General features: G+C 33.0%; 1 protein-coding gene and 2 long non-coding RNA genes across 3 annotated transcripts; 2 read left to right on the top strand and 1 right to left on the bottom strand.

Moving 5' to 3' along the window:
* Positions 1–450: 450 nt before the first annotated feature.
* LOC145799525 (serine/arginine-rich splicing factor SC35-like) lies at positions 451–888 on the bottom strand. The gene has a single exon (XM_082889116.1). It carries the CDS (start codon positions 886–888, stop codon positions 451–453), a length of 438 nt encoding a protein of 145 aa, XP_082745242.1.
* A 14,562-nt stretch (positions 889–15,450) lies between these two features.
* On the top strand, positions 15,451–18,334 carry LOC114322078 (uncharacterized). The gene is made up of 3 exons (XR_014339938.1): positions 15,451–15,571; positions 17,171–17,788; positions 18,008–18,334. It is a non-coding gene; the product is annotated as an uncharacterized LOC114322078 (long non-coding RNA).
* A 4,802-nt stretch (positions 18,335–23,136) lies between these two features.
* LOC114263998 (uncharacterized) lies at positions 23,137–25,439 on the top strand. Its single transcript, XR_014339939.1, has 3 exons — positions 23,137–23,388; positions 24,210–24,285; positions 25,090–25,439. It is a non-coding gene; the product is annotated as an uncharacterized LOC114263998 (long non-coding RNA).

Genomic DNA, 25,439 nt, shown 5'->3' on the forward strand with positions numbered 1-25,439 from the left:
ACCAGGGAAGTCAAACAAGCAATAACACACAAGATTTAACGTAGTTCGGCAAGTCGCCTACGTCCACGGGCAGCGGATTCACTATATTGAACAAAATGGTAAGAATTACAACACTCTCTGTAATTCTCTCTCTCTCTCTTTGCTCTCTAAGCTCACACCTCTCTGTTATCTCAGCTGTACCTCAACTCTCCTTAGCTTCTCTATATATAGAGATTACAAATGCAACCGAAAGTCTTTGAAATGAGCTGGTTGCCAGCCCATTGTTGTGCTTTCGGTGGCTTTCCAGATTGATGCTTCACATGGCTTCTCATGGCCTCATGGCCAACTCACATGGCCTCATGGCTTCCCCACCATGTAGCTGGCTGCCACTTTCCATCACATGGCCAGAATCTGTAGCCAATATTCAACATTACATTCAACCCATCTCTTTCCTGAATTGCGTGGTTAAACTCAGAGAAAGAATAATAGCTTTTTGAGCTTCACTATCACACTTTCATAAAGCCACCCATTCCCTTCTTCATACGCCATGATGGATAGCCCTTCACTACTCCTTCTACCACCCTTCTGAACCACTTCAGCGTACGATCTCTTCCCTTCCATCCCGGCCATTGGTTTGTCATTCACAGGAACCTCAATAACTTTGTGTTCATTAGTCTTTATGTGATCCTTTTCTTTGCCATAATCCGCCATTTTCACCCTTAAAGCTTTGTTATCGCACCAGAGCCCGATAGCTTTTTGAATGGACACATTAGCAGCAACAGTACAGTTGTATCTAACAAAACCAAATCTTGACCTTGCACCTTTTCTAGTTTTGTTTGGAATGAAAACATCTCTAACCACTCCAAACTTCATGAACAGATAGTAGAGATCTTTTGGATTCATATTCATCGGTAAGTTGTCCACGAATAATGAGAACGTCTCTGAAACACTACCTCTCTTCTATGTGACTCTGTTTTTCCCATGCAAAATTGGTTTCCATCCACCGTCAGCACCTCTATTGCTCCATTTGCTCTTTTCAACACCACTGAAGCCTTTTCCTCTGCTCGTATGCTCCATTCTTCTTACTTTCCATCGAAAGATATGGGAATATGGTGGGGAAAATCTGATAAATTTATTTTCAAATTGGGATGAATAACAATGAGATAGATATAAAAAAAGATAAAATACATACAAAGAAAATAAATTAAATTAGATTACCATCTAAAAATTTCACCACTAAACTATTATAGTAAATCACCAATACCGCTCATTAAAATATTAATAGATAAAAAATACAAGATTTTACACCCAATCCTAATTGTAGGGACATTTCATATTTTAAACAAATTTCAAGGGCGTATTTATAATTTACCTAAAACCAAAATATTTATATGTCATAACTGACCAAAAATCTTTGCATTATTACGAAAAACCCTTCAATCAAATTAGTACCACCAATAAAATTGGTAAATATTACCAAAGAAAATGGTAAAATGGGAAAGTCAAATTATAGGTTACAAATTAATATATTATACAAAATAAAAGGGCACAATATGGAAGAAAACCTCAGGTGTGGATTAAGAGGCTCTATTTACACACCACATTTCCTCTCAAGGCACACCATTAATTAATTTATTTTTTATTATAATTTTAACCTTAAGTGAAATGATTATAAAGGACAAGTTATGATATACACTATCTGTATAATTACCATAAAGGACATCATTAGAAATACTTACAAAACTGCAGATTGATAAGCTCCGGACCTCCAGACTCCCTTTTTTTTTTTGTTTAGACTGCAAGTATGAAAGGAAGAGGAGAGAAACGTGAACATGTAATATTACTATGTGGTTCCATTTTCAAAGAAAGAAGCAATAATTCATTTGTTAATTTTTAATAACAACTCATGTTTCAAACAGTTTTTGCGATATTTTAATAATTAAAAAAAAGAAGAAAGAGATTAGACAAACAGTACCTGTTGATGATCTCGTTTGAGGAGGAGTTGAGAATCTAACTCAAACAGGATCGTAGGGGTACCAACTGAACTTGCTTATTAGTAGTAGTAGTAGTAGTAGTAGTAGTAGTACTCATTATTCAAGAACATCAACAAAGGGTGAAGATTTTTATTCACAGTGACAGTAATAGTAGTAAAATCACCTAAGATTGTAACTTTTGTAGGGCTTGACTGTATAGATGAGAATCGTACAATCACCAAAAGAATTTGTCAGATTGCGGAAGGATATTATGGCGTGTATTGAGTGAGTGAGGGTAAAGATGAAAGTTTGTGGGTGTATTGTGGTGGGTGAGTTGTGTGAGTAAGGGTAAATATGTAAATTTGTGGTTTGTATTGAGCAAAATATTTATTTACCAAATTATTAAAGGTGTGCCTTTACAAGTGGTTTGCCTTGAGATAAATTATGATGTGTAAATAGAGGCACTCGTATGTATTTGTAATTTATCCAAAATCAAAATATTTATGTTTCATAACTGACCAAGAATCTGTGAATAATTGCGAAAAAAACTTTCATCCAAATTAGTACCACCAATATTGGTAAATAATACAAAATAAAAGGCAAAATAGGAAAACTAAAATGCAAGCCTCTAATGGTAAATAATTCCAAATCAAAGGGAAAAATCGAAAAAAAAAAATACAAGCCTCAAGCAGGTAAGCGCTTCTTATATATATATATATATATATACACTAGACTTCTTCTGCGAGCTCAAGTCTTGATATGCTTTTATAGTGCAATAAGGCTTGGAATCCATAATTGGGAAATTTAGTCAAAACCCTTTGATTGGATCCTTGTTTGGTGAAAAGGATAGCTCAATTTATTTCGTTTCATCCCTTAAGGAAGAGGTGCATAATTGAGCAAGGACAAAGTAAATATCTTTTTTCTTTTTCTTGGACAACATTGTCAGAGTATATGTTACTGTGAACCAAAATAACATGTTACTGTTAAACAGAATAACATGTTATAGTTTACATAAATTTTGACAATAATAATAATAAATTTTTTTTAAGAATTTCATAATCAATATGGATATTATTTTATAGATCTTGATGAGAGGATTCTAAAATACTAATTTTAATTAAAAACTGGCATCTAGATCACAAGTTTTATTATTTTAAAGTTTAATATTTTGATAATAGTGGTATGTGTTAGACTTTTCAAAGAAATTTTTTTTGTGCTTGTCCTTACTGCATTAAAGTTTTATTATGAGGGGGCTCTGACCAAATCCCCTCCATAATTTTGTACCAAGAATTGAAGTGTGTGGTGGAGATTGAAGTAGAAATATCATTTTGCTTATTAAATTATTACTCAAAAATTAATTAAACCCTTATTCTTTGGGTGTTTATATTTTTTATTATTGATAAATCCTATTTAAAGGTGTTTTAACCCAATAAGTTCATAAAGAAAAATTATAACCTAATTAGTCTCATGTATTTATACTTTTATTCCATGAGACCATTTTTTCCTTATTTATATTGTTTGTGGGACTATTATATCCTTATTTCTATTGTTGATATATATTACATTGAAAAATGATATACACATTTCGTTTTTGTTACTACCTCTATTTTGGTAGTCATCATTACTCACCGTTTTCTTTTTGATCAGTTTCATTCACATATGTGGTATTGTTTCATTGTGCTAGGGTTTCAAAACTCTCTATTTGGTAGGGTTTAGAAACTCTAGTATACACATGGTGGTAAAATAATATTATATTCCTCCATTGTTACGGTGAAGCTTTGTGTTCCTCCATTGTCACTTTGTGTTTGAAGTTTTGTATTCGTCTATTGTTATGCTGTGTTCAAAACTTTATATTTCTCCATTGTTGTAAGTCGAAACTCTCTTTATGTCCAGTCAATTTTGTTACAAACATATTTTTCAAAAGTGGGTTTCGTTTGATTTGGATTGGTGAAATGGTGAAATTGCATAGATTGTTAATGATAGTGATAATAATAAAGATGAGGATGTCGGTGATATTAAATTAGAAAGGATGATTTGGTCATATTGTCACACCCCAAACCCGGGTATGACCGGCCGTGGCCCACAGGACCTTAGCCCAAGGCACACGTAAGTCTAAATACGAAACCATAATCAAATTGAACAACTAAACAAAAGTCCAATAATAAATAACCAAACTCAATCTAGTGATGACATGCCACAATTATAAATGGCAAAACCAACCGTAAACAATACCACTGTCACCCCCCAAACCCGGGTATGACCGGCCGTGGCCCACAGGGCTTTTGCCTAAGGCACACGTAAGCCTAAACACAAAACCAAAATCATAAAGAATAAATGTGATGATAGCCCAGAAATAAATAAATCAAAACCCAATCCAGTGACAAGTCACAAGTATAAATGGTAAAACCAACCATAACCAACTTCCAAAAATATATCCTAAATGGAACACAAATCGCCTACAAAATAAAATAATTCTAAATAAAATCCAACCACAATGTATGCACAAAACCGACATAACAAGCTAAAAAAAAAATCAATGAATGTCCTAGAGGTCCATGCAATTGAGTCCCCACTATGCCATGAGTCCACTCTAAGTCCTTCTAACACCTAGAAATGATAAACAACTAAGTCAGCTGATAGCTTAGTGAGTAGCAACATGGATAGTAAATACAGTTTTGAAAACATGGTTCAATTCCAAAATAAGATATATATCACAGAAACTAGATTGGCATACAGTTTGGTAAAGACAATCTGTTTCAAAAAGAAGGTTCCATAGTTCAACAGTTAAAACACTCATGTCTCTCAAGAACATGATAAATGACATTTTCCACTTAAAGCAGATTACAACATGAACACCAATAATTTTCTAGGTACCAAGAAATAACAAGTAACATGCCACACAGTCCTTAAGGCTATAAGCCCATTGGATCCAATACTGAACTAAGAGTCATCCTCAGGTTGGCAACCCGGGCCTTTTCTCTAAGACGATCCGATTGAAGGTCACCTAGCCTGACCTAGGTCTTTTCCTTATAATCATTGAGCACTAGAGTCATCACGGCCCAACCCGGATTTGTTCCCTAGTGGCCAAAGTCACCACATACAGTGGAATAATTTCCCTGGACTAAAATATACAGATGGTCCTAATAATCAATACACATCAGTTTCGCAAAACATGGTAGTTCACCATTATAAACATGAGACCAAAACAAATAGTTTACAGTATGCCAAGTTCACACATGTTTCAGAAATAATTTGATTCCATTGATAATATAATAATTTATCAAAACAGTTTAGTCCTGAAACAACAATTTAATTTTCCAACAGTTCAGGGTAGTGGAACTGAAAAATCTAGAAATCCCCTAGATGTTGATTTGTGATTATGTATCAATTTTAAGCAGTATATAACAATCCCAATCAAACAATCAAGACAATCGACACAACGATTTTACGTGAAAAAACCACAATTGGACACCTCCAATTGTGATAAAAAAACCACGGGTACAAGCCACAAAACAATCCACTAAAAAGGCATAAAGAAATTACACAGGTACACTCTCAATTACTTAGCGAATCCACGCCCGAATTGAACCAACCCCTATGTGCCTCTTCCAACCCCGTCTTCACCTCAGAATTGTCTTGACGATGAGCCACTCCAGAATCCACCAAAGCTTCAGGTTCGAATTCTTCAGAATCCACCGAAGAACAACTCTCTCTTTTGTGTAGAACAAACAAATAATCCTTTGATGTATACTCTTTAAACCATGAGTTGAATACTCAAAAAAACATCAAAGAAAACTAGCAAAATATCCCCATATATAAACCCTAGAACCCAAGAAGAAGATCTGGAGAAGTAATCCTAGATTTGGAGCAACTTGCGAATTTATAGAATCTGAAATCGCGAGGTCCGCTCGAGCGTGGGAATTGACACTCGAGCAGGGACACTATATGAGCGTGGGATGTACGCTCGAGCGGGGATTTCGACGCTCGAGCGTGAAAACACGGATCACAGTACTTTTGCAGACTCACCCAACTTCTAGAACTCAGCATTCTCCACTCGAGCGGGGGAATAAACGCTCGAGCGGGGAGGCAACTTTGAATGCATTTTTGCATTTTGCTTCGGGGGCGCTGCCCCTCGACCCCGCCGTGGCGCTGCCCCGGACCCACCAAGGGGCGCTGTCCCCTCGACCCCCGCGAGCTGACCGGGCAGCTCAATCCCCGTCATAATCAGCGAAGTGGAAACCTTGAAAGAATTAACATTACAAACTTCTCTGCAAGGCATAATTCGAGTTAGATTCGCATCTAAACACTCATAGCCTCACTGAAATAAAAAGTGCAAAAATAAGTACAACTGAAAGGAGTTTTGTTCAAACGGGATTGCCAAGAAAAAACCTAACAGGAACATTTATAAAAATATGTAGCATGAAACCACTCACCGGAAAACGGAATAATGTCATCCTCGAATAGAGTATAAAAGTCCAACTAGTGCCCTGAACAAAGTATTAAAACTACACGTCACTACTAATTCAAACATACTAAAATGAATAATAACTAAGTAACCCCAAACTAAAACGCACTAACACAGCTCAATCCAACTCACCGTTACTCTTAAATATTACCTAAGCTCATGTTCTTCAAGGTCTAAAATCACACAAGACATGGGTTCAAATCGAAACTTAATTAAAAGTAACTTTAAGATAAAACAGAATTTTAAACAAGTTTTTCAAATGTATTCACTAAATTTGAAAATTAAAAAACCCACTCCACGTTGTTCAAAAAATTTCAAAACCCTTTAGATATCAACAAATAGATCCTAAGTTTCAAACCCAATTGGTTTTACTTGTTTTGCTTATCAAAATAATTATTTACAATTAATTATATCCAAACAGGTTGTTTTCTGCAGCACTTTAAAGAAATTAATGGTTCTCTTAGTATACACGAGCAATCAACGCAAGGCCAAAAATTTAAGAAACTAGACTCGTAACCGGTTCTAATGATGCTAATTTGATAATTTTCGGATTTATACCCAAAGAGAATGACACTTTCAAATTTACTGTTTTACACCAGTTTTCTGGACAGATTTGAATGCACCAGTTAATATAGATTTTGACTGCCGAAAATTATGAGAAAATTCTGATATTCAATTCAATACGTAATTAATCTACTGTAAAAATTTCAGTTCAAAATTCATTCGTTTGATATGATTTCTTGATTTTTAAAGTTTGTGATTCTGTATAAAATTTTTGAACTAAGAATTTCACCCATTCTTTATACATGAATTCAACTCCTCAGATTTCTTAACAGTATATATATATATATATAGACACAAAATACATACACCTACAACCTCTCCATAAATGAATTAAATAACAATAGAATAAGGATAAAGAACAAAGAAAGAAGGGAAGAAAACCTAAAAGGCCACAAGGCACAACACACACAAAGCTCTCCTTCTTGGCTATAACAATAATCTTGATGATTGAATCACCCCACTTTCCTTCATAATCCACGGCTACTAGGGCTGCCAGTGTTGTGAAATAATAAGAGAGTTAGGGTTTTTTTTTTTTTGTTATCTATATATACATAACCAACAATCCACTTATTATTATCATCTAACATTATTATTATTATTTATTTTAATAGTAAATCTTGCCTCTAAATTAGGGATTTCCACCATAAATTTATTTTAGATTTAAAAATTAATTAAAAGACCCTCCAATAGTATTTAATTTGCACTTTAGGATTCACCATCAAAATATTTGAGATTGTAAAATTATTATTATTTAATTATTTACTTTATTTTTATATTCGGGTTCTCACATTCTCCCCCCGCTAAAAGAAAAGTTTTGTCCTCAAAACTAACATGAGTAAATCATGAGAATAGATGTGGGTACTTCTCGCGCATCTCATCCTCGCGTTCCCAAGTCGCCTCTTCAACTAGATGATTACGCCACAGTACCTTAACCAATTTAATGGCCTTTGTACGCAACATTTTCTCTTTCGAATCCAAAATCTGAATAGGCATCTCCTCATACGAAAAATCCTCTCTAATTTGAAGCGGCTCATAATCTATCACATGCGACGGACTGTACATATATTTCCTCAGCATGGACACGTGAAACACATTATGCACTCCTGCCAACCTAGGGGGTAGAGCAACACAGTGCGCAATCTGACCAACCTTCTCCAATACCTCAAATGGTCTAATGTATCTAGGACTCAACTTTCCTTTCTTCTCAAACCAAATGACTCCTTGCCATGGTGACACTTTCAAGAATACCGTATCCCCCACATGAAACTCTAAATCTCTGCTATGATGATCAGCATAACTTTTTTGTCTACTCTAAGTAGTCAATAATCTCTCTCTGATGGTGATAATTTTCTGTGTAGCATCCTCCACCAAATCAGGCCCCAACATTTGCCTCTCACCAACGTCATACCAACACAAAGGAGACCTACATTTCCTCCCATACAAAGCCTCATAAGGAGCTACTTCCAAACTAGAATGATAACTATTATTATACGCAAACTCCATGAGCGGCAAATAATCATCCTAATTACCTCTCCACTCCAAAGCACAAGCCCTCAACATATCCTCAAGGGTTTGAATAGTCCTTTCCGATTTGCCCATCTGTCTGAGGGTGATAAGCTAAACTAAAATTTAACCGAGTACCCATAGCTAACTATAACGCACCCCAAAACTTAGACACAAAATGAGGGTCCCGATTTGACACTATTGACACAGGTGCACCATGCAATCTAACAATCTCCTTTACATACAACTATGCAAATCGAGCTAGAGAATAGTTCATCCATACTGCAATAAAATGTGCTGACTTGGTTAATCTATCAACAACTACCCAAATTGCATCGTGATTACTACTAGTACAAGGTAATCCGCACACAAAGTCCATGGTAACATGATCCCACTTCCACTCTGGTATAGGTAAGGGTTGTAGTTTCCCCGCGGGTTTCTAATGTTCTACTTTAACCTGTTGACACACCAAACACTGAGCCACAAATTCTACAATATCTCCCTTCATACCATTCCATCAAAAATGTTCATGAAGATCCTGATACATCTTAGTGCTTCCAAGATAAATGTTGTAACTAGAACTATGTGCCTCCATCATAATCTCCTTCCTCAAATCACCACCAGCAGGAACATAAATTCGGTTACGGAATCTAAGCAACCCATCATCACTAACCACAAAATCTACATGCTTACCCTCTGCCATCTTTCATTTAATACGCTCACACTGGGAGTCAATCTCCTGAGCTAAACGAATCCGTTCTCTCAAGGTTGGCTGAACTGTCAATTGACTACAATAAGCCCTATCACCAGACATAACAACCTCAAGTCTCAAACGTCTCATGTCTAACACCAAACAACTCTCAATAGACAAAGTAGCAACATCTCCAACTGCGACCTTCCTACTCAAGGCATCTGCAACCACATTTGCCTTCTCCAGATGATATACACTACTACAAAAATGGTTAAAGATCACACTTTGACAAAAAAAAAAATCTCACTTTTATTGGAAGTGTGATAAAAAACATTAGATTGATATTTTAATCACACTTAATTTAATTGAGTGTGATAATATTTATTTTTTATGTCACTTTTCAATTAAGTGTGATTATATATATTTTTTTTAATAACACTTTCTAATTAAAGTGTGATTATATATACACTTCTACTTTTTAATCACACTTTTTAAACAAGTGTGATTATATATATATTTTTTAATCACACATTCTAATTAAAGTGTGATTAGTTATATATTTTTTAATCACACCTTCTAATTAAAGTGTGATTATATATACACTTCTACTTTTTAATCACACTTTTTAAACAAGTGTGATTATATATATATTTTTTAATCACACATTCTAATTAAAGTGTAATTATTTATATATTTTTTAATCACACCTTCTAATTAAAGTGTGATTATATATACACTTCTACTTTTTAATCACACTTTTTAAACAAGTGTGATTATATATATATTTTTTAATCACACATTCTAATTAAAGTGTGATTATTTATATATTTTTTAATCACACCTTCTAATTAAAGTGTGATTATATATACACTACTACTTTTTAATCACACTTTTTAAATAAGTGTGATTATATATATATTTTTTAATCACACATTCTAATTAAAGTGTGATTATTTATATATTTTTTAATCACACTTTCTAATTAAAGTGTGATTATATATACACTATTACTTTTTAATCACACTTTTTAAATAAGTGTGATTATATATATATATTTTAATCACACATTCTAATTAAAGTGTGATTATATATACATTATTACTTTTTAATCACACTTTTTAAATAAATGTGATTATTTATATATTTTTTAATCACACATTCTAATTAAAGTGTGATTATATATACATTATTACTTTTTAATCACACTTTTTAAATAAATGTGATTATTTATATATTTTTTAATCACACATTCTAATTAAAGCGTGATTATTTATATATTTTTTAATCACACAATGTAATTAAAATGTGATTATATATAAATTATTACTTTTTAATCTCACTTTTTAAATAAGTGTGATTATATATATATATATATATATATTTAATCACACTTCCTAAATAGGTGTGATTGTATAAAATATTTCAAATTGATTTTTATATAAAATATACAATTCCCAAATTTTTAATCACCCTTAATATGATTGAGTGGGATAATATTTATTTTTTATGTCACTTTCTAATTAAGTGTGATTATATATATATATGGGGTAAATTACACTGACACCCCTTAAGGTTTATGTTTATTACAGTTCTCCTTTCACGTTTTGGAAATTACATCTCCCTCCCTGAGGTTTAAAGTTTCATTACAGATTCCCCCCTTAGCAATTTAATTTTTTTAAATACTAATTTTTCCCTTACTGGGTAAATTACATTGACACCCCGTATATTTTAAAAATTACAATCCCTTCCCTAAGGTTTAAAGTAGCATTACCAATTGCCCCCTTGGTTAGTATTAGTTGGAAAAAAAATTCATTGAAAAAAAATTAATTGGAAAAAAAATTATTTGAAAAAAAATTAATTGAAAAAAAAAATTGTTAGTAAAATTTTTAAATTTCTGTTTAAAAACCAACATAAACTTATTTTTTGAATTTACGTTTTTTCCTGAAATTTACAAACTGAGACAACCATTTATAAATCAAAAAAAATTATCAAATAAGTTTTTATGACAATTTTTTAAATTTTTGTAAATATAAATTGAAAACTGAAAACGAAATGGTTACCAAACAGGCTTCAGATGGTAAAAATGTCGTAAAATAAACAAATAATTAAATAAGTTACCAACATAAGAAACGACTTATTAAAAGATTCTTAAGCTATGTATGGTTTGAATTTTAGAAAAAAAAAATTAAAAATTAAAAATTAATTTGGTTAAGAAATAAAAAATAAAAAATAATTATCATTTTTAAATAATTTTTATCTTTCGAGTGGTTAGAAATAATTTTTTACAAATTAAATTGAAACAGCTATACATATGTATATAACCTGCCCAAAAGTTAAAATGATAATTATTTTTTACCCTTAAATGATAATTATTTTTTAGTTTTTATTTCTTAACCAAATTAATTTTTAATTTTTAAATTTTTTTTCTAAAAATCAAATCATATATGGCCTAAGAATCTTTTGATAAGTCAATTCTTACGTTGGTAACTTATTTAATTATTTGTTAATTTTTACAATATTTTTACCATCTAAAGCCTATTTGCTAAGGTGCCATTTGGTTACGTTTTCAGTTTTCTGTTTATATTTACAAAAATTTTAAAAACTCAAATAAAAACTTGTTTGGTAAATTTTTGATTTATAAATCAGTGGTCTCAGTTTATAAATTTGGCCAAAAGATGTAAACTCAAAAAATGTGTTTTCGTTTTGAGTTTTGAGTTTTTTTTTTTTTTTTTACCACCCAACACTAGCCACCACCCGTCACCATTTTCCACCACCTTCTTCTGCCACCACCACCCATCCCCTCCACCACCTGCCACCACCACTCGCCACCACCACCCACCTGCCAGCCACCACCACCCACCTGCCACCCACTCGCCACCACCACCCACCTGCTATCTACCCGCCACCCGCCACTACCATCCACTGTCCGCCACCTATCCGCTACCATCACTTAGCACCCATCTACCACCACCATCCACCGCCCGCCACCACCAGCCGCCCACTACCACCACCCCACCAGCCCTAAATAGGTGTGATTGTATAAAATATTTTAATTTGATTTTTATATAAAATATACAATTCCCAAATCCACGCCTCTATTCTACCCGTGAATGATAGAGACGACTCACTACTAGAAAATGAGGCTTTAGACACGGAACTTTTTCACCCATTTTTTCATCTTCCTATCTCTCTGTCTCTGTCTCTCTTCTCTCTCTCTCACTCATCACTCTTCTCTGTCTGTCTGTTTGTCTCTCTCTTTCTCTCTGTGTCTCTTATTTTTCTCTCTCTCACTCATCACTCTTCTCTGTCTGTCTGTCTGTCTGTCTGTCTCTCTCTCTCTCTCTGTGTCTCTCGTCCATCTCTCTTCTGTCTATCTCTCTGCCTCTCTTCTCTTTCTGTCTCTCTTCTCTATATCTCTCTTACTCATCTCTCTCTGTCTCTCTCTCGTTTATCTCTTTTCGTTCTTTTTTTCTCTCTATCTCTCTTTGTTTATATCTTTTCACCCATTTTTTCATCTTCCTCTCTCTCTTCTCTTTCTCTCTCTCACTCATCACTCTTTTCTTTCTGTCTATCTGTCTCTCTCTCTGTCTCTCACTCATCTATCTCTTCTCTCATCTCTTTTCTCTCTCTATCTCTTTCGCTCATCTATTTTCTCTCTATTTCTCATCTCTCTCTGTCTTTCTTGCTCAACTCTCTTCTCTCTATCTCTCTCTCTGTCTCTCTCGTTCATCTCTCTTCTCTCTATGTCTCTCTCGCTCATCTCTCTTCTCTCTATCTCTCTCTCTGTCTCTCTCGTTCATCTCTCTTCTTTCTCTGTCTCTCACTCTCTAGCTATCTCTTTATCTTTTTGTCCCCCCCTCTCTCTCTCTTTTCTCTCTCTCTCCTACTGTGTTCGCGTTGCTCACTCTCTCCCTTCCGTCTTCTCTATTTACTAAGCTCCCTCTCGATTTATCTATCCACTACAAGAAAATGCACTTTTAGCGACCACTTTGTCTCTCTCTCGCTCATCACTCTGTCTCTGTCTGTCTCTCTCTCTCTCTCTCTATCCTCTATCTGTCTCTCACTCATCTCTCTCTCTCTCTCTCACCACCCATCTCCTTTACCACATTCACCACTACTGCAAACGCTGTTCCACTACCACCATTACTACCACTGTCGCCACTTCACCTCTACGACTACCATTACTACTACCATTGCCACCACTACTACTACTACCACTACTACTACCATTACCTCTCTTTCACTATTGCCACTTCATCTACTCTACCACTACCATAACTTCACCACTAATCTCCTTCGCCACCGCCACCGCCACCACCACCACCATCATCTCTTATCCACCACATTTACCACTATTGCCACTACTACCACCATTACCTCTCCTTCACCATTGCCACTTCATCTACTCTACCACTACCACAACTTCACCACTAATCTCCTTCGCCGCCGCCACCACCACCACCACCACCACCACCACCATCTCTTATCCACCACCTTCACCACTACTGCCACTCCCTCTCCTCTACCACAAAAAATTAGTTTATGATTTTTAATAATAAAAAAAATGGGCCGTAGAAAAACATTTTTCATTGACCATAGAAAATTAAATTTTATTTTAGTGAAAAATATTTTTCATTAAAATATTACCCCTACTTCTACCAAATAAAAAATAATAATATTTTTTTTCATTGAAATAAATATAAAACAAATAAATTTTCAATCTTAGTAACTAAAAAAAAAGAATTTTTTTAAAAAAAATTCATTAACTACAAAAAAATATATATTTTTAACAAAAAATAATTTTTTTTGACGACGATAACCCCCGTCGCAAAAAAAAAAAAGAAGTTAAACAACATTATTTTGTTATTTAAATTTTATTTCTGAAAAAAAAAATTTATTTTCATTCCCGCCCTTTTTTATTTTCCATTCCCGCTCCCTTCCCCATCCCCAATCTCAAACCCAAAAATCCCTAATCTCATCTTACCCCCCCTCTCTCTCTCAATCGACGGCGAGCGGCGGAGGAGCAGCCGAAAGGGCAAACGAGCCCTAGCCGTTCGCCATTGCACAGCTCGCAGTCTCTCTCTCTCTCTCTCTCTCTCTCTCTCTCTCTCTGTTCTATCCAGGTAACATTCTCTTCCGTCATTCCACTATTTCCTCTTGCCATTGACTTTTATCAGCTGAAAAATGTTCACTCGTTGTGTTGAATCCGAATACATGTCTCTACAATGAAAATAATTTTTTTGTTGTTCCTCTAATATGTTGAAACTAGGTATTTGCAAATATACGACAAATATCGTCACAGAGACACAATTTATTAAAACCCTAGATTATATATATTAGGCTGTATGTATATATATAGATATGCATTTACACAGGCACTGCACTGCACCAATTTATTAAAACCCTAGATTATATATATTAGGCTGTATGTATATATATAGTTTCCTTTTTTTTCAAGCTGCTACACTTGGGTGGTCCTGTTATTGACTACTTGTGCAGGTAGCCAAGAAAAGAAATGCATTTTCTTGATTCATATCTTTAACTATTTTCTCCCTCTGGATATTGATAATATAATAAATTTGTTTGGCTTTGTTGCAATTATATGTTAATTGAATATGAATTGTTGAACTTGTTGGGTATGTTTTTTTTTGTCCCACATGGTGCATATTGCCATCATAGTACCTTTTCATCCCTCACTTTTCAGTCAGAAGTGGTTGCCAATGACCACATTTTATCTACTATATTGTGTTTTGTGTTAAAATTATATTAATTTAATGGGTCCTATAACTCATATTAGTTATTAATCCAATAATAATACATAAGATGAGACAATAAACAAAAATTGCTAGATAAATGTGGTCGCTTTAGTATTATGAGTGATTCCTCCATGTTGGAGAAAGGCATTGTGCTAGTAGTTTCAGGTATTTGGATGTTAATTCTCTTTGGATTTGATCAGTGGAGAAGGCGTGTCTCCAGTTCGGGTTTGTGGGTATATCACGGGCCCATTCTAATAACAATAATCCATAAGATAATATATTGGGGGTATAGGTAACAAGATTTGCACTTTTGTCTTCCTTTAGTTATTTCTCTTTTCTTGTGTTTGGGTTGACTTTGTTACTTTTTTTTACCTTTTCCCTTTCATTTAGTTTCTGACTGTCTCTCTGTCTCTACTTTCTTTCCCCTTTGGGTCAATGATTGAAATTCATGGCATTTTGTATGTGTTCCAATTTCTCTCCTTAAAGCAGGCTGCTAAGGGTTTTTTATTTTATTTTATGCAGGTACTACCATGTGACCCATTACATAGGCCACCCACCAAAACCCTGCTTTCTTGATATAGACACTGGCAGTGACCTCACTTGGCTCCAATGTGATGCACCTTGTACTAAATGCACTCCGGTAATTATCGTCATCATCACCATAATCATCCTCATCATTGTTATAGATAATTTATAAGTCAATGAATTTGTTTTCCATGATTACAGTAAACCAACATATTTACTAATTGATTACGAAAATTGGATCAGATTTTGCAGTACCTCAATGTGACATGAGCGTGAAAGAATTTCAAGAATTGGTTTTCTTTTTATAAGGGCTAAAAGAACTTATTTTTGCTTTTTACCCATATTGTAGGGTGGATCTCAAAATTAAATATTGTAGGGTGGAAAAATGAAAAGTGGTCACTAGCACCATGTTGTCTTGTTCATCTAGTCTTCCTTTGAAAGCTTTTGTTTCATATTTCTCTATCACAATTCAATACTTTGCACCTATTCATTTGAACTATGAAAACTACAACTCAACTCTACCCACAATCTCTCTCTCTATCTAGCATGCTCATTTCATTTCTTAGAATTCTAATATGAAGTAAGTGGTCTTTCCTGACCTTGACTAGAAGAAGCAAAGACTATGAGGGAAGATCATTCATTGCTTTCGTAAAAAGATTGAGAAAGGAAGAATATAGTAAGGAATTATACTTTGCAGCATGACCGCGTCAACTAGTATTTTTTTATTTTTATTTTTTTAATTATATATATATATATATATGAAGATGATTCTATGAAGCATAGGTAATTATAAAATAAAAAGTTATTGTTTCCCTATCTTTCTTCTTCTTTAATAATAGTCAGTTCTATGGTGGGACTCATAATAGAAAGAAGAAATGATAAATTATAGAAGAAGGAATGCTTTGGCAGTTGGAATTGGTCTAAATATGTTCTGACCTATGCGAGAATCTTATCAAACAAAGACCTTTCACATTTGAAACTCAATTTAGCATGACAATCTCTACAATAAACAATAGACAAAAATATATGGGCTTTGCTTATTGAACCTTTTTTATTATGCAATTTTTTTTATTTTTTTATTATTATTATTATTTTTTAAAAAAATATAAGAACCCCAATGGCAATATGGTGTTTAAAAATTTGAAATATTGACTTATTGGAACATTCCAAGTGGAGTAGATGGCAAATAATGATTAGGGTATGTTGTTTCTGCATAAGGTCTGCAGAATAGTTCCTGTGCCTACCTCCTAAAGATTAATAAGAAACAATAGGTTGTTGTGTCCTCTGTTCATTTGTTGACAGATTTCTTTCACTTTTCTTTTGACCTTGAGGTTCTTTGGACCATTTGTTAGGAAGGAAGGTGAAGCACAGCACGGAACCTTTCTATAAGCCTTTCATTATCATTTTCATTAAGATTCAGAACAAGTTTCCTCTTACTGTGTCTTCTCAGCAATCAATTAGAGCCTTAGAGGGTTAGCATATGGGTTGGCAACAGGATGAAAAAGAACATGATAATGTAGTAGATAACAGTTTGCTGTATTTTTTCTTTAGAAGTGCAGTATACATGAAAAGGGGATCTCATAATTCCTATGAAATGCCACAAAGAAGATTACTTGTCATTTTTTCTTAAATCATATGTAAATTACTTGTCATTTTTCTCCCTTTTTTTCTGAATGTTATTTTGTCTGTCTAAGTCAATTTTCTCATATTGCAGCTACAGAACTTGTGACCAAATCTATTAAAGTGATGATGGAATCAGGTTGTGAATAGGTATGCTGTCAATATAAGAGTTTTATGCCTTAAATTATAAATTTTATTATGACAATTAGTCCTTCTTGCTTTCTCATCTCTTTGTGCCTAAAGCTGAAACCGAATACTGTTCTCCAGGACACTGTGAGAGAGAGAGCTGATCTATAACTTGCTAGATAATTATATACTAAATTTTCCTAGGTGGAAAACATACTCAATGCTATAACGAACTAGATAAATTATGTGGGTACAATTAGTTGAGAAATTAGTAGTAGTTTTAGATTTATGCAAACTATAGGGCAGCACCATAGTATCTGAATGGCTGCTTTAAGATGGCAACTTCTTTGAAAAACTTGTGTGTAAGACGAGTGCAATTGGTTAAATAGTTTTCGATTGGTTAAATAGTTTTCGCATGATGATCAAATTGAGAAGTTTTCAATCTTCAGCTTGTACTCCATTAAGATATTTGGTTTCAGTGCTTGAGCAGGAGCTTATCAAGGCTAAAGATGATACTAATGATACCATGAAAAAGTTGAGGGAAGTTGATAAAACATGTTCACAGTTGCAACAGAATTTGGAAAAGGTGTTCTATACCTACTTGAAAGATTTATGCTGCTTAATAGCTATCTTTTTTTTCCCAATAACAAATAATTCATGTACTAGACTACTAAGCTCATGTATCTATCATCTTGCTTGTCAAAAAGCTGCTTTGCATTCCTTTTTCCTCTCAAATATGTTTTTAAATTGTTATGCCTCCTTTTGATCTCTTCCTGATTTGAAAGAGATGTTTTGTGAATACAAGTTTGGAGGAAAAGCTCTGCAATTTAGAGGATGAGAATCATGTACTGCGTCAAAAAGCATTGAGTTCTCCGAAGGGCAGCTGTCCTGGTTTTGTCAAGCCATTTTTGGAGGTAAGATTTGATTCAGTCATTACTTTACATCCACATTCATGTGCACATGCATATAGCATATGTAGTATGTTTGTGCAACCACGTATATGCATCGGTGTCGGCGTGTCTATGTAAATTTTGCTCCTTTTTAACCTGTTTTTTAGTGTTATGACCTATAGCAAACGGTTTACAATTTGATGCATGTTCAGCTGTCCCTTCAATAAGAATATGAAAAGAAATGGAAAGAAAGAGAGGACAAATGAGAAGAAAAAGCAGGAAAATAGAAAGAAAATTCTAGATGTGTAGATTTTCCACCTTTTTAATTTTTGTTATGTTATGACCTATAGCAAATGGTTTATAATTTGATGCATATTCAGCTATCCCTTCAGTAAGAAAGTGGGAAAAAAAAAAGTACAAATGAGAAGAAAAATAAAGAAAATAGAAAGAAAATTCCAGCTCTACTCTGTATAGGATGGTTTGGTTGACTTTGTACTTGGAAAGTGGGAACTATGGTTTTGTGATTAGTTCCTCTTTTCTGATGAAACAGAAGTACTCTGCTGCACTTGTTCTTCCCTATGCTGATCAGAAGCCTGTATTTGTAAGATTTGTCCCTATCAGTCATTGTTTTGCATAACTAGGAAATCTAATTTTGCGTTGTTGTTCTCATATATTACCTTTGATGCAGGAATCCCCTACACCCACAAAACTTATAGCACCCCTTTCACAAGGTTTATCTGATTCTCGTAGGACAAAGTTAACCACTGAAAGACAACAGGTTTTCTTCTCCTATTGTTTACAATATTACAGCTTCTTATTTCTAACTCACTTTGCTTGCTCAGAGTAAATTACTTGATGAGTTCTCTACACCACTAAATAGGGTTTTAAAAGTAATATTGTTATGCAGGAGAATTATGAATTTCTTTCAAGCTGTATTAAAGAGGATTTGGGTTTTAAAGATAGTAAACCAGTGGCTGCTTGTGTCATATACAAATGCCTTGTTCATTGGCATGCCTTTGAGTCTGAGAGGACGATAATTTTTTACTACATTATTGAGGGCATTAATGAAGTTTTGAAGGTGATTCACCCTTTCCATTCCTTAAAAAATTTATAGACATTTGATTTTTTTTTTTTTTTTTTTTTTGGGAGGGGGTCTTGATTCACGTTTCTTCGCCTACATTGCCTTTGGGGATTTTTAGTTTGCTTTCCAAAAACACAAGCATTAGTTTACTTCCCAATAAATAAATAAATATAGGAAATTTGTTATCTTGATATCTAAAAAAGCATTGTGTTCCATATGTTATTCAACTGCTATGTCGACATTTAACATGATTAGTGCATCATCATCCCAATGTTGGTTTTGAAAAACTTCTTAAAAATAAGCCCTTCTAGGCTTCAATACAACTTCTCGTCAAGTAACTGAGGCGTGAGCAACAGTTGTTTATTTATTTTCTATTCAGTTTATTTACCATTCATTTTGAGGTGGCAAGTTTGAATTTCATTTGGTGTCATCTATACAAATTCATTCTTCATGTTCTTTTTAATTTCAAGTTCTTCATGGTTGTGTTCTCTGAATATTATGGTGGCATGTAGGTTATTATTTTAAGGTTGCTCCCCTCTTTTGGTGCCTTTAAGGTTATTATTTTTCTCTTCTTAAATAAAAATGTTGTCTCCCAAGTTTTTCTGATGTAGAAACAATTCGCTAGTGTGATGTATCAAAAAATAAATAAATTGTTGTACTCAGTCAAACGTAATTTAGGTTTATGAAACAAACAGAAATATTTGGGAAAGGGTCATGAGTTCTCTACTTCTGCAATTAGGTCACATAATAATTCATTACTGAAAAATCATATTGTTAAAAAAAAAAAAAATTCTTATTATATATATATATATATATATATTGTGGTACATCAGGCATATGGTTATGCAAATTTAACATTCTTACTCTAAGAATGTACCTGCTGTGATAAAAATAGGATCGAGGTACTAGTTACAAGAAGCATAGGCTGAATACATGAGGTTTGCAATGTTTAACTATTTGTGGGGCTTCTGGAGTAAAGCCACATTTACCTCTAGCCTCTTGTAAATCATAGTCCAAATTTTCTCATTTTTTTAGCACTATAATACTATTTGGTAGGTTTGGCATTTAGCAAGTGACTCTGGTAATTTTCAGGTTAATCTTGGCATTTATCATTTTTAAATACTATGCTCATTAGTGACCTCCTAATTACAATGCCATTGACACTGAGCTGCAGGGAAGTTACTTCCAAAAGAGAAATGTTAGAGATCATGAAAATTTTGTCATGAAAATGATCATGAAAAATTTGTGATCCTTAGATTACCTTGATTAGTGTGTGGTGCTTTATTGTAAGTGTAATCCAAAGGTCACAAATCTTTCATGACTATTTTCATGAAAGACTTTTCATGATACCTAGCATTGCCGCTTCCAAAAAGATTAAGATCAACCAGAAATGATTAATGTTCCTATTTTGGTTTGCTGAATTAACTTTTTAGTTTATTCATATGCATCAGCGGTTTCTGGATTAATTTGTGTTTTCTTTTTTCAGGTCAGAAATTTTTTGGAGAGATGCAAAATATGGTCCAAGAATTAAAGAACTTAGTTTTTTAAAGTTTTTTCATTTTTTAATATATGTAAGCACCGTTAATTTTTTTTTATTTAATTCTTTTGTATATACTTTTGAATATTTAATTTCCATTTATGAAATATATGATGTTATTCTATTCAATACGTGGTTATGATTCAAAATATAGTATATAGTGTGTATTACGTTCTTCAAATGTGCATACAAAAATAATATTGATTATTTTTCAAATATGTCGAATCTTTTTTTTATCACAGATTTTATTAGTTATTAATCACACTTAAAAGATGTGATCTAAATGTTATTAATCACACTTAAAAGATGTGATGTAAATATTTTTAATCACACTTAAAAGGTGTGATCTAAATGTTATTAATCACACTTTTTAAGTGTGATTAAAAATGATTCTTTTTAATCACACTTCCAAAGATCACACTTAAAAGGTGTGATCTAAATATTTTTAATCACACTTAAAAAGTGTGATTAAAAATGACTCTTTTTAATCACACTTTCAAAGATCACACTTAAAAGGTGTGATCAAAATATTTTTAATCATACTCAAAAGATGTGATCTAAATATTTTTAATCACACTTAAAAGATGTGATCTAAATCTTTTTAATCACACTTAAAAGGTGTGATCTAGATGTTATTAAGCACACTTAAAAAGTGTGATTAAAAATTACCCCTTTTAATCACACTCCCAAAGATCGCACTTTAATAAAACTTAAAAGGTGTGATTAAATAACATACATCACATAAAAAAAGTGTGATCTTTATCTGTTTTTGTAGTAAAATATTCACATCATAATCTTTTAGTAACTCTTGCCATTTTCTTTGCCTCAAATTTAGTTCCTTCTGTGTGAAAATATACTTCAAACTCTTATGATCAGTGTAAATCTCACATGACTCTCCATACAAATAATGTCGCCAGATCTTAAGAGCGAAAATCACTGCTGCTAACTCCAAGTCATGCGTATGATAATTTCTCTCATGTACTTTCAACAGCCGTGACGCATAAGCAATCATCTTCCCATGTTACATGAGCACACATCCTAAACCCTGTCATGAAGCATCACTATAAATTACAAAACCACCTCCATCTGCCAGTAAAGTAAGGATTGGAGCTGATGTCAATCTCTATTTACCTCCAAAAATATCTCCAAAATATTAATTTGACCCCCAAACTCTATTTTATTCAAGGGTCTAATTGATATTTTGGGGATAGTTTGAGAGGCAAAATAAAATTTTAATTGAAGTTTAGGTATCACATGAGTAAATTCTGTTTGATTATAAATGACAATTGATGGTAGGGATAAAATTGATGTAAAATCAAATAGTTTAGGTATAAAAATGATATTATTAAAAAGATATGGGTTGAATTGATTTTTGAGTGATCGTTTGGAGGACAAATATTTTCTTGAGATTGAATGGATGTTTTGTGGAGTTCATAGGTAGAATGAATTTAGATTATATCTTGATATTTTTTTAGTAATTTCCTGGGCTAAATTTCGGAGTTTATAATATTACTATTTATAGTAGAAAGAGACTACGAGAGTAGAAATTTAGCAAAGCTATAGACCTAGAAAAAAATACTCATAATTGAATTGTATGGATCAAATTTATTGTTGATATGTGTGATGATCCCGCCACGTATAATATTTTATAGTTGGTTAATTAAGGAGATTTGGGATTTTAACTAGTCGTTATCCTAATTTAATTTGGGATTTATGAGAATTGTGGAATCTGATTCCCATATGATTCTATTAAAAATTTATTTTGAAATTAGAAATTTAGGGTCCAAATGGCTTAAGGAAGTGAAATTAAGAAGTTGAATCAATTAAATTTTAATTACGGACACATTTGGGAGTTTAATTAAATATTTGATTCAGTTTAGTAAAATTGAAATTCGATTAATTAGGTCTGAATTGGAGTTAATTAAGTTAATTAAATTATGAGGATTGAGAATTGTGATTATTACAAATTAATTTTATTTATGGGGTGTCTAATTTGAATATGTAATTTAATTGACGGAAATTTGGAGTCTGATTAGAAATTAAAAGTCTAAATGATTTGCGAAATCAAAATTGATGATGACAATAAGTTTAATTTAATATTTAGAGCCTTTTGGGAGTTTGATTAAAAATCTGATTCGGATTGATAAATTTAAATATAATTAATTGGGCTCTAAAGAAAGTCAAATTAGACTAATTAAGTGGGATTTGTGATTAGTCATAATTGATTTAATTATGTGTTAATCAAAATTTATTAAGACTACGTGATGCTTAATTAAATTATGAAAGAATCTAAAATTAAGGATGTGTGTGGGTGTGGGTGTGGGTGTGGGTGTGGGTGTATGAAAGTGTTGTGCTGGAATATTTTGTGTGTGTGTGTGTGAGCGCGCACGTGTAAGGCTGAACTCCAAAAAAGAGTTTGGCAAAAAGGGTGAGTATGTATTTTGTAGTGTGCTGGAACTCCAAAAAGGAGTTTATGTTCTTCTAACTCAAATATTGTCTTGAGAAAAGAATTAAGGAAACTGAGAGAGAGAGAGAGAGAGAGAGAGAGAGAGAGAGCTTCATATTGTAGTCATCTTGCTGGAGCAAACCGTGGAGAAGGAAAAAGGAAGAATAAAGAAGAAGAGGGTTTTGTAGGATACCAAAATTGAAGTTAAAAATTATGAAAAATTCATCTTAAGGTAAGAAATTTCATTCTCTTTCTAGTGTTGTTTAAATAATCTAAACAAAAATTGATTCAAGGTGAATTTTGAGAGGATTAAAAATGAAGATTTGAAGATTGAATATATAAATTAATAGGAATTGGGTTTTGCATCAAAAATCAAGTTAGGTTGAAGAATATGAGTTATGATTCCTTAAATTTGTAAAATTTGGGTTCAATTTTGAGAATCATTCTTAAATTGAGTTCTATAAATTACATGCAACAAGAAATGTTTGAAGATTGGATCCATGCAATGGAGTATATAAATGATTTTGAAGAAAAAGTTATAACAATCATGAGTTCATGAAATTATTGGTTTAATGATCAATTTGATGGTTGTTTTGGAGATTGAGATTTGGGTTAATCTAGGTTTGAATGTGATGTAAAAATTGGGGATTTTGGTGTTAGCAAATTTATATGTTGAAATTGATTTGATAAATGGTGGATTGGGTATCTCTATGTTCTATAAACGATTTTGGAGGAATTTTATTAATGATCGAAGTGGTTTTACCTAAGTTGTTGAGTTTATGAAAATGTTGATTTTTGACTTTTGTGGTTTAATTGATGGTGGTATTGTGCATATAAATTGGTTGGATATTTAAAAAGGTTAATAACTCAAAAATGTACAAAGGATGGGTGTTGTGGAGATTGGATAAGAAGTTTGTTTGGGTGACTTGAAATTGGAGGAGTTCTTTAGCTTGTCATTCCATAGCATGTCTTATTTAGGATCAATTTTTGTAGATGTTGTAATTTTTATTAAAAGCTTTTCCTTAATTTTAGATCTTATTTACTAATTGTTAGGAATGGAGGAAGGCGTCTCTACACCTCTTGGGAATTAATTCGTAGAGTTTCAAATCTATTCTTTGCTATTTTGGAGGTGAGTATACTTGCCATGGAAATTTACCTTATCTCTATCTTTAATACAAAGTTTGAAAATATTTTTGAATTAAAGGAAGTAACACATTTCATCATGATATATGTATAAGAAGAAAATCTATAAATTTATTGAGTTCAAATGTTGAGTTTAAATAAATATATGATTTCATTTGTATAATGAAACATTAATTTTTATGAGAATTTATTTAAGTCAAGTCCTTCAAAGTTTATGATGATGATGATTAAATGACAATGAAACGTCATGCGAGAGTATTTATTTTTATTGATCATATAGCCGAATATAGCCTTTGGGGCCACAAGGGCCGAAATGCTTTGGGGTCTTGGGGACCAAAATGTTTTAAGGACCATAAGGGTCGTACATAAGGGGTCCTAGGGACCGAAACATTGAAATGAGAATTGAAGTACTACGATGACATGAGTTATGTTCCTATGGTTATGTTTTGGGTAACGGTACTGTCACCACCTTAGTCGCGAGGTAACGCGACCCTAAGGCTATGTAGTGGTTCGTATGATGGACATGAAATCTTAATGTATTGAAAAGTTGTATTTTGTTTACTTTCCTTATTCAAATGTATTTTTCCTGCATTATGAGATTCTTTGGAAAAATCTTGATAACGGTTTATGCAAAATTTTCTCAATTTTTATAAATTTCAGTCCAATTAAGCTCTTGTGTATGTTATCTTATTTTGAACCCAATTGGAAGGAGCAAGCTTTATAACTCCATGGGATTGGTATACTCATTGGGCTCTAGCTCATTCTTTTTTTTTAATTAATTTTTTTTCAGATTCCTAGACTTTTGTGTGGCTCGCCTCAACTTGGAAGATTAGAGTTTCTGGAGGATCAAATGTGAACATCTGGTAGTTGAGGTTTTGCTTAGCGTCACTCTAGGATGTAGTTTTATCCTTTGTTTTATGAAGTAGGTTGATTGTAAATGTTTGCTTTGTAAAGTTGGATGTATTGATGAATTCACGAATAGTATGTTTTATTTTGGGGGTAGTGGTGCATGGAAACTATTTTAGTAGCATGATGATATTTTTGTCTTTGAATAGATCATCTCATATATGTTGGCCAATCGAAGGGTCTTATGCACTATTGGTGATGTGACACAAGAATTATACAGGTGATTATTGTGTA

The sequence above is a fragment of the Camellia sinensis genome, chromosome 9 (assembly GCF_055761805.1).
Source record: "Camellia sinensis isolate YWXY chromosome 9, ASM5576180v1, whole genome shotgun sequence".
Classification (NCBI taxonomy): domain Eukaryota; kingdom Viridiplantae; phylum Streptophyta; class Magnoliopsida; order Ericales; family Theaceae; genus Camellia; species Camellia sinensis.

What these genes read in the sequence shown, in the direction of transcription:
- LOC145799525 (XM_082889116.1), bottom strand. Translation starts at nt 888, where the DNA reads ATGAATATGAATCCAAAAGATCTCTACTATCTGTTCATGAAGTTTGGA.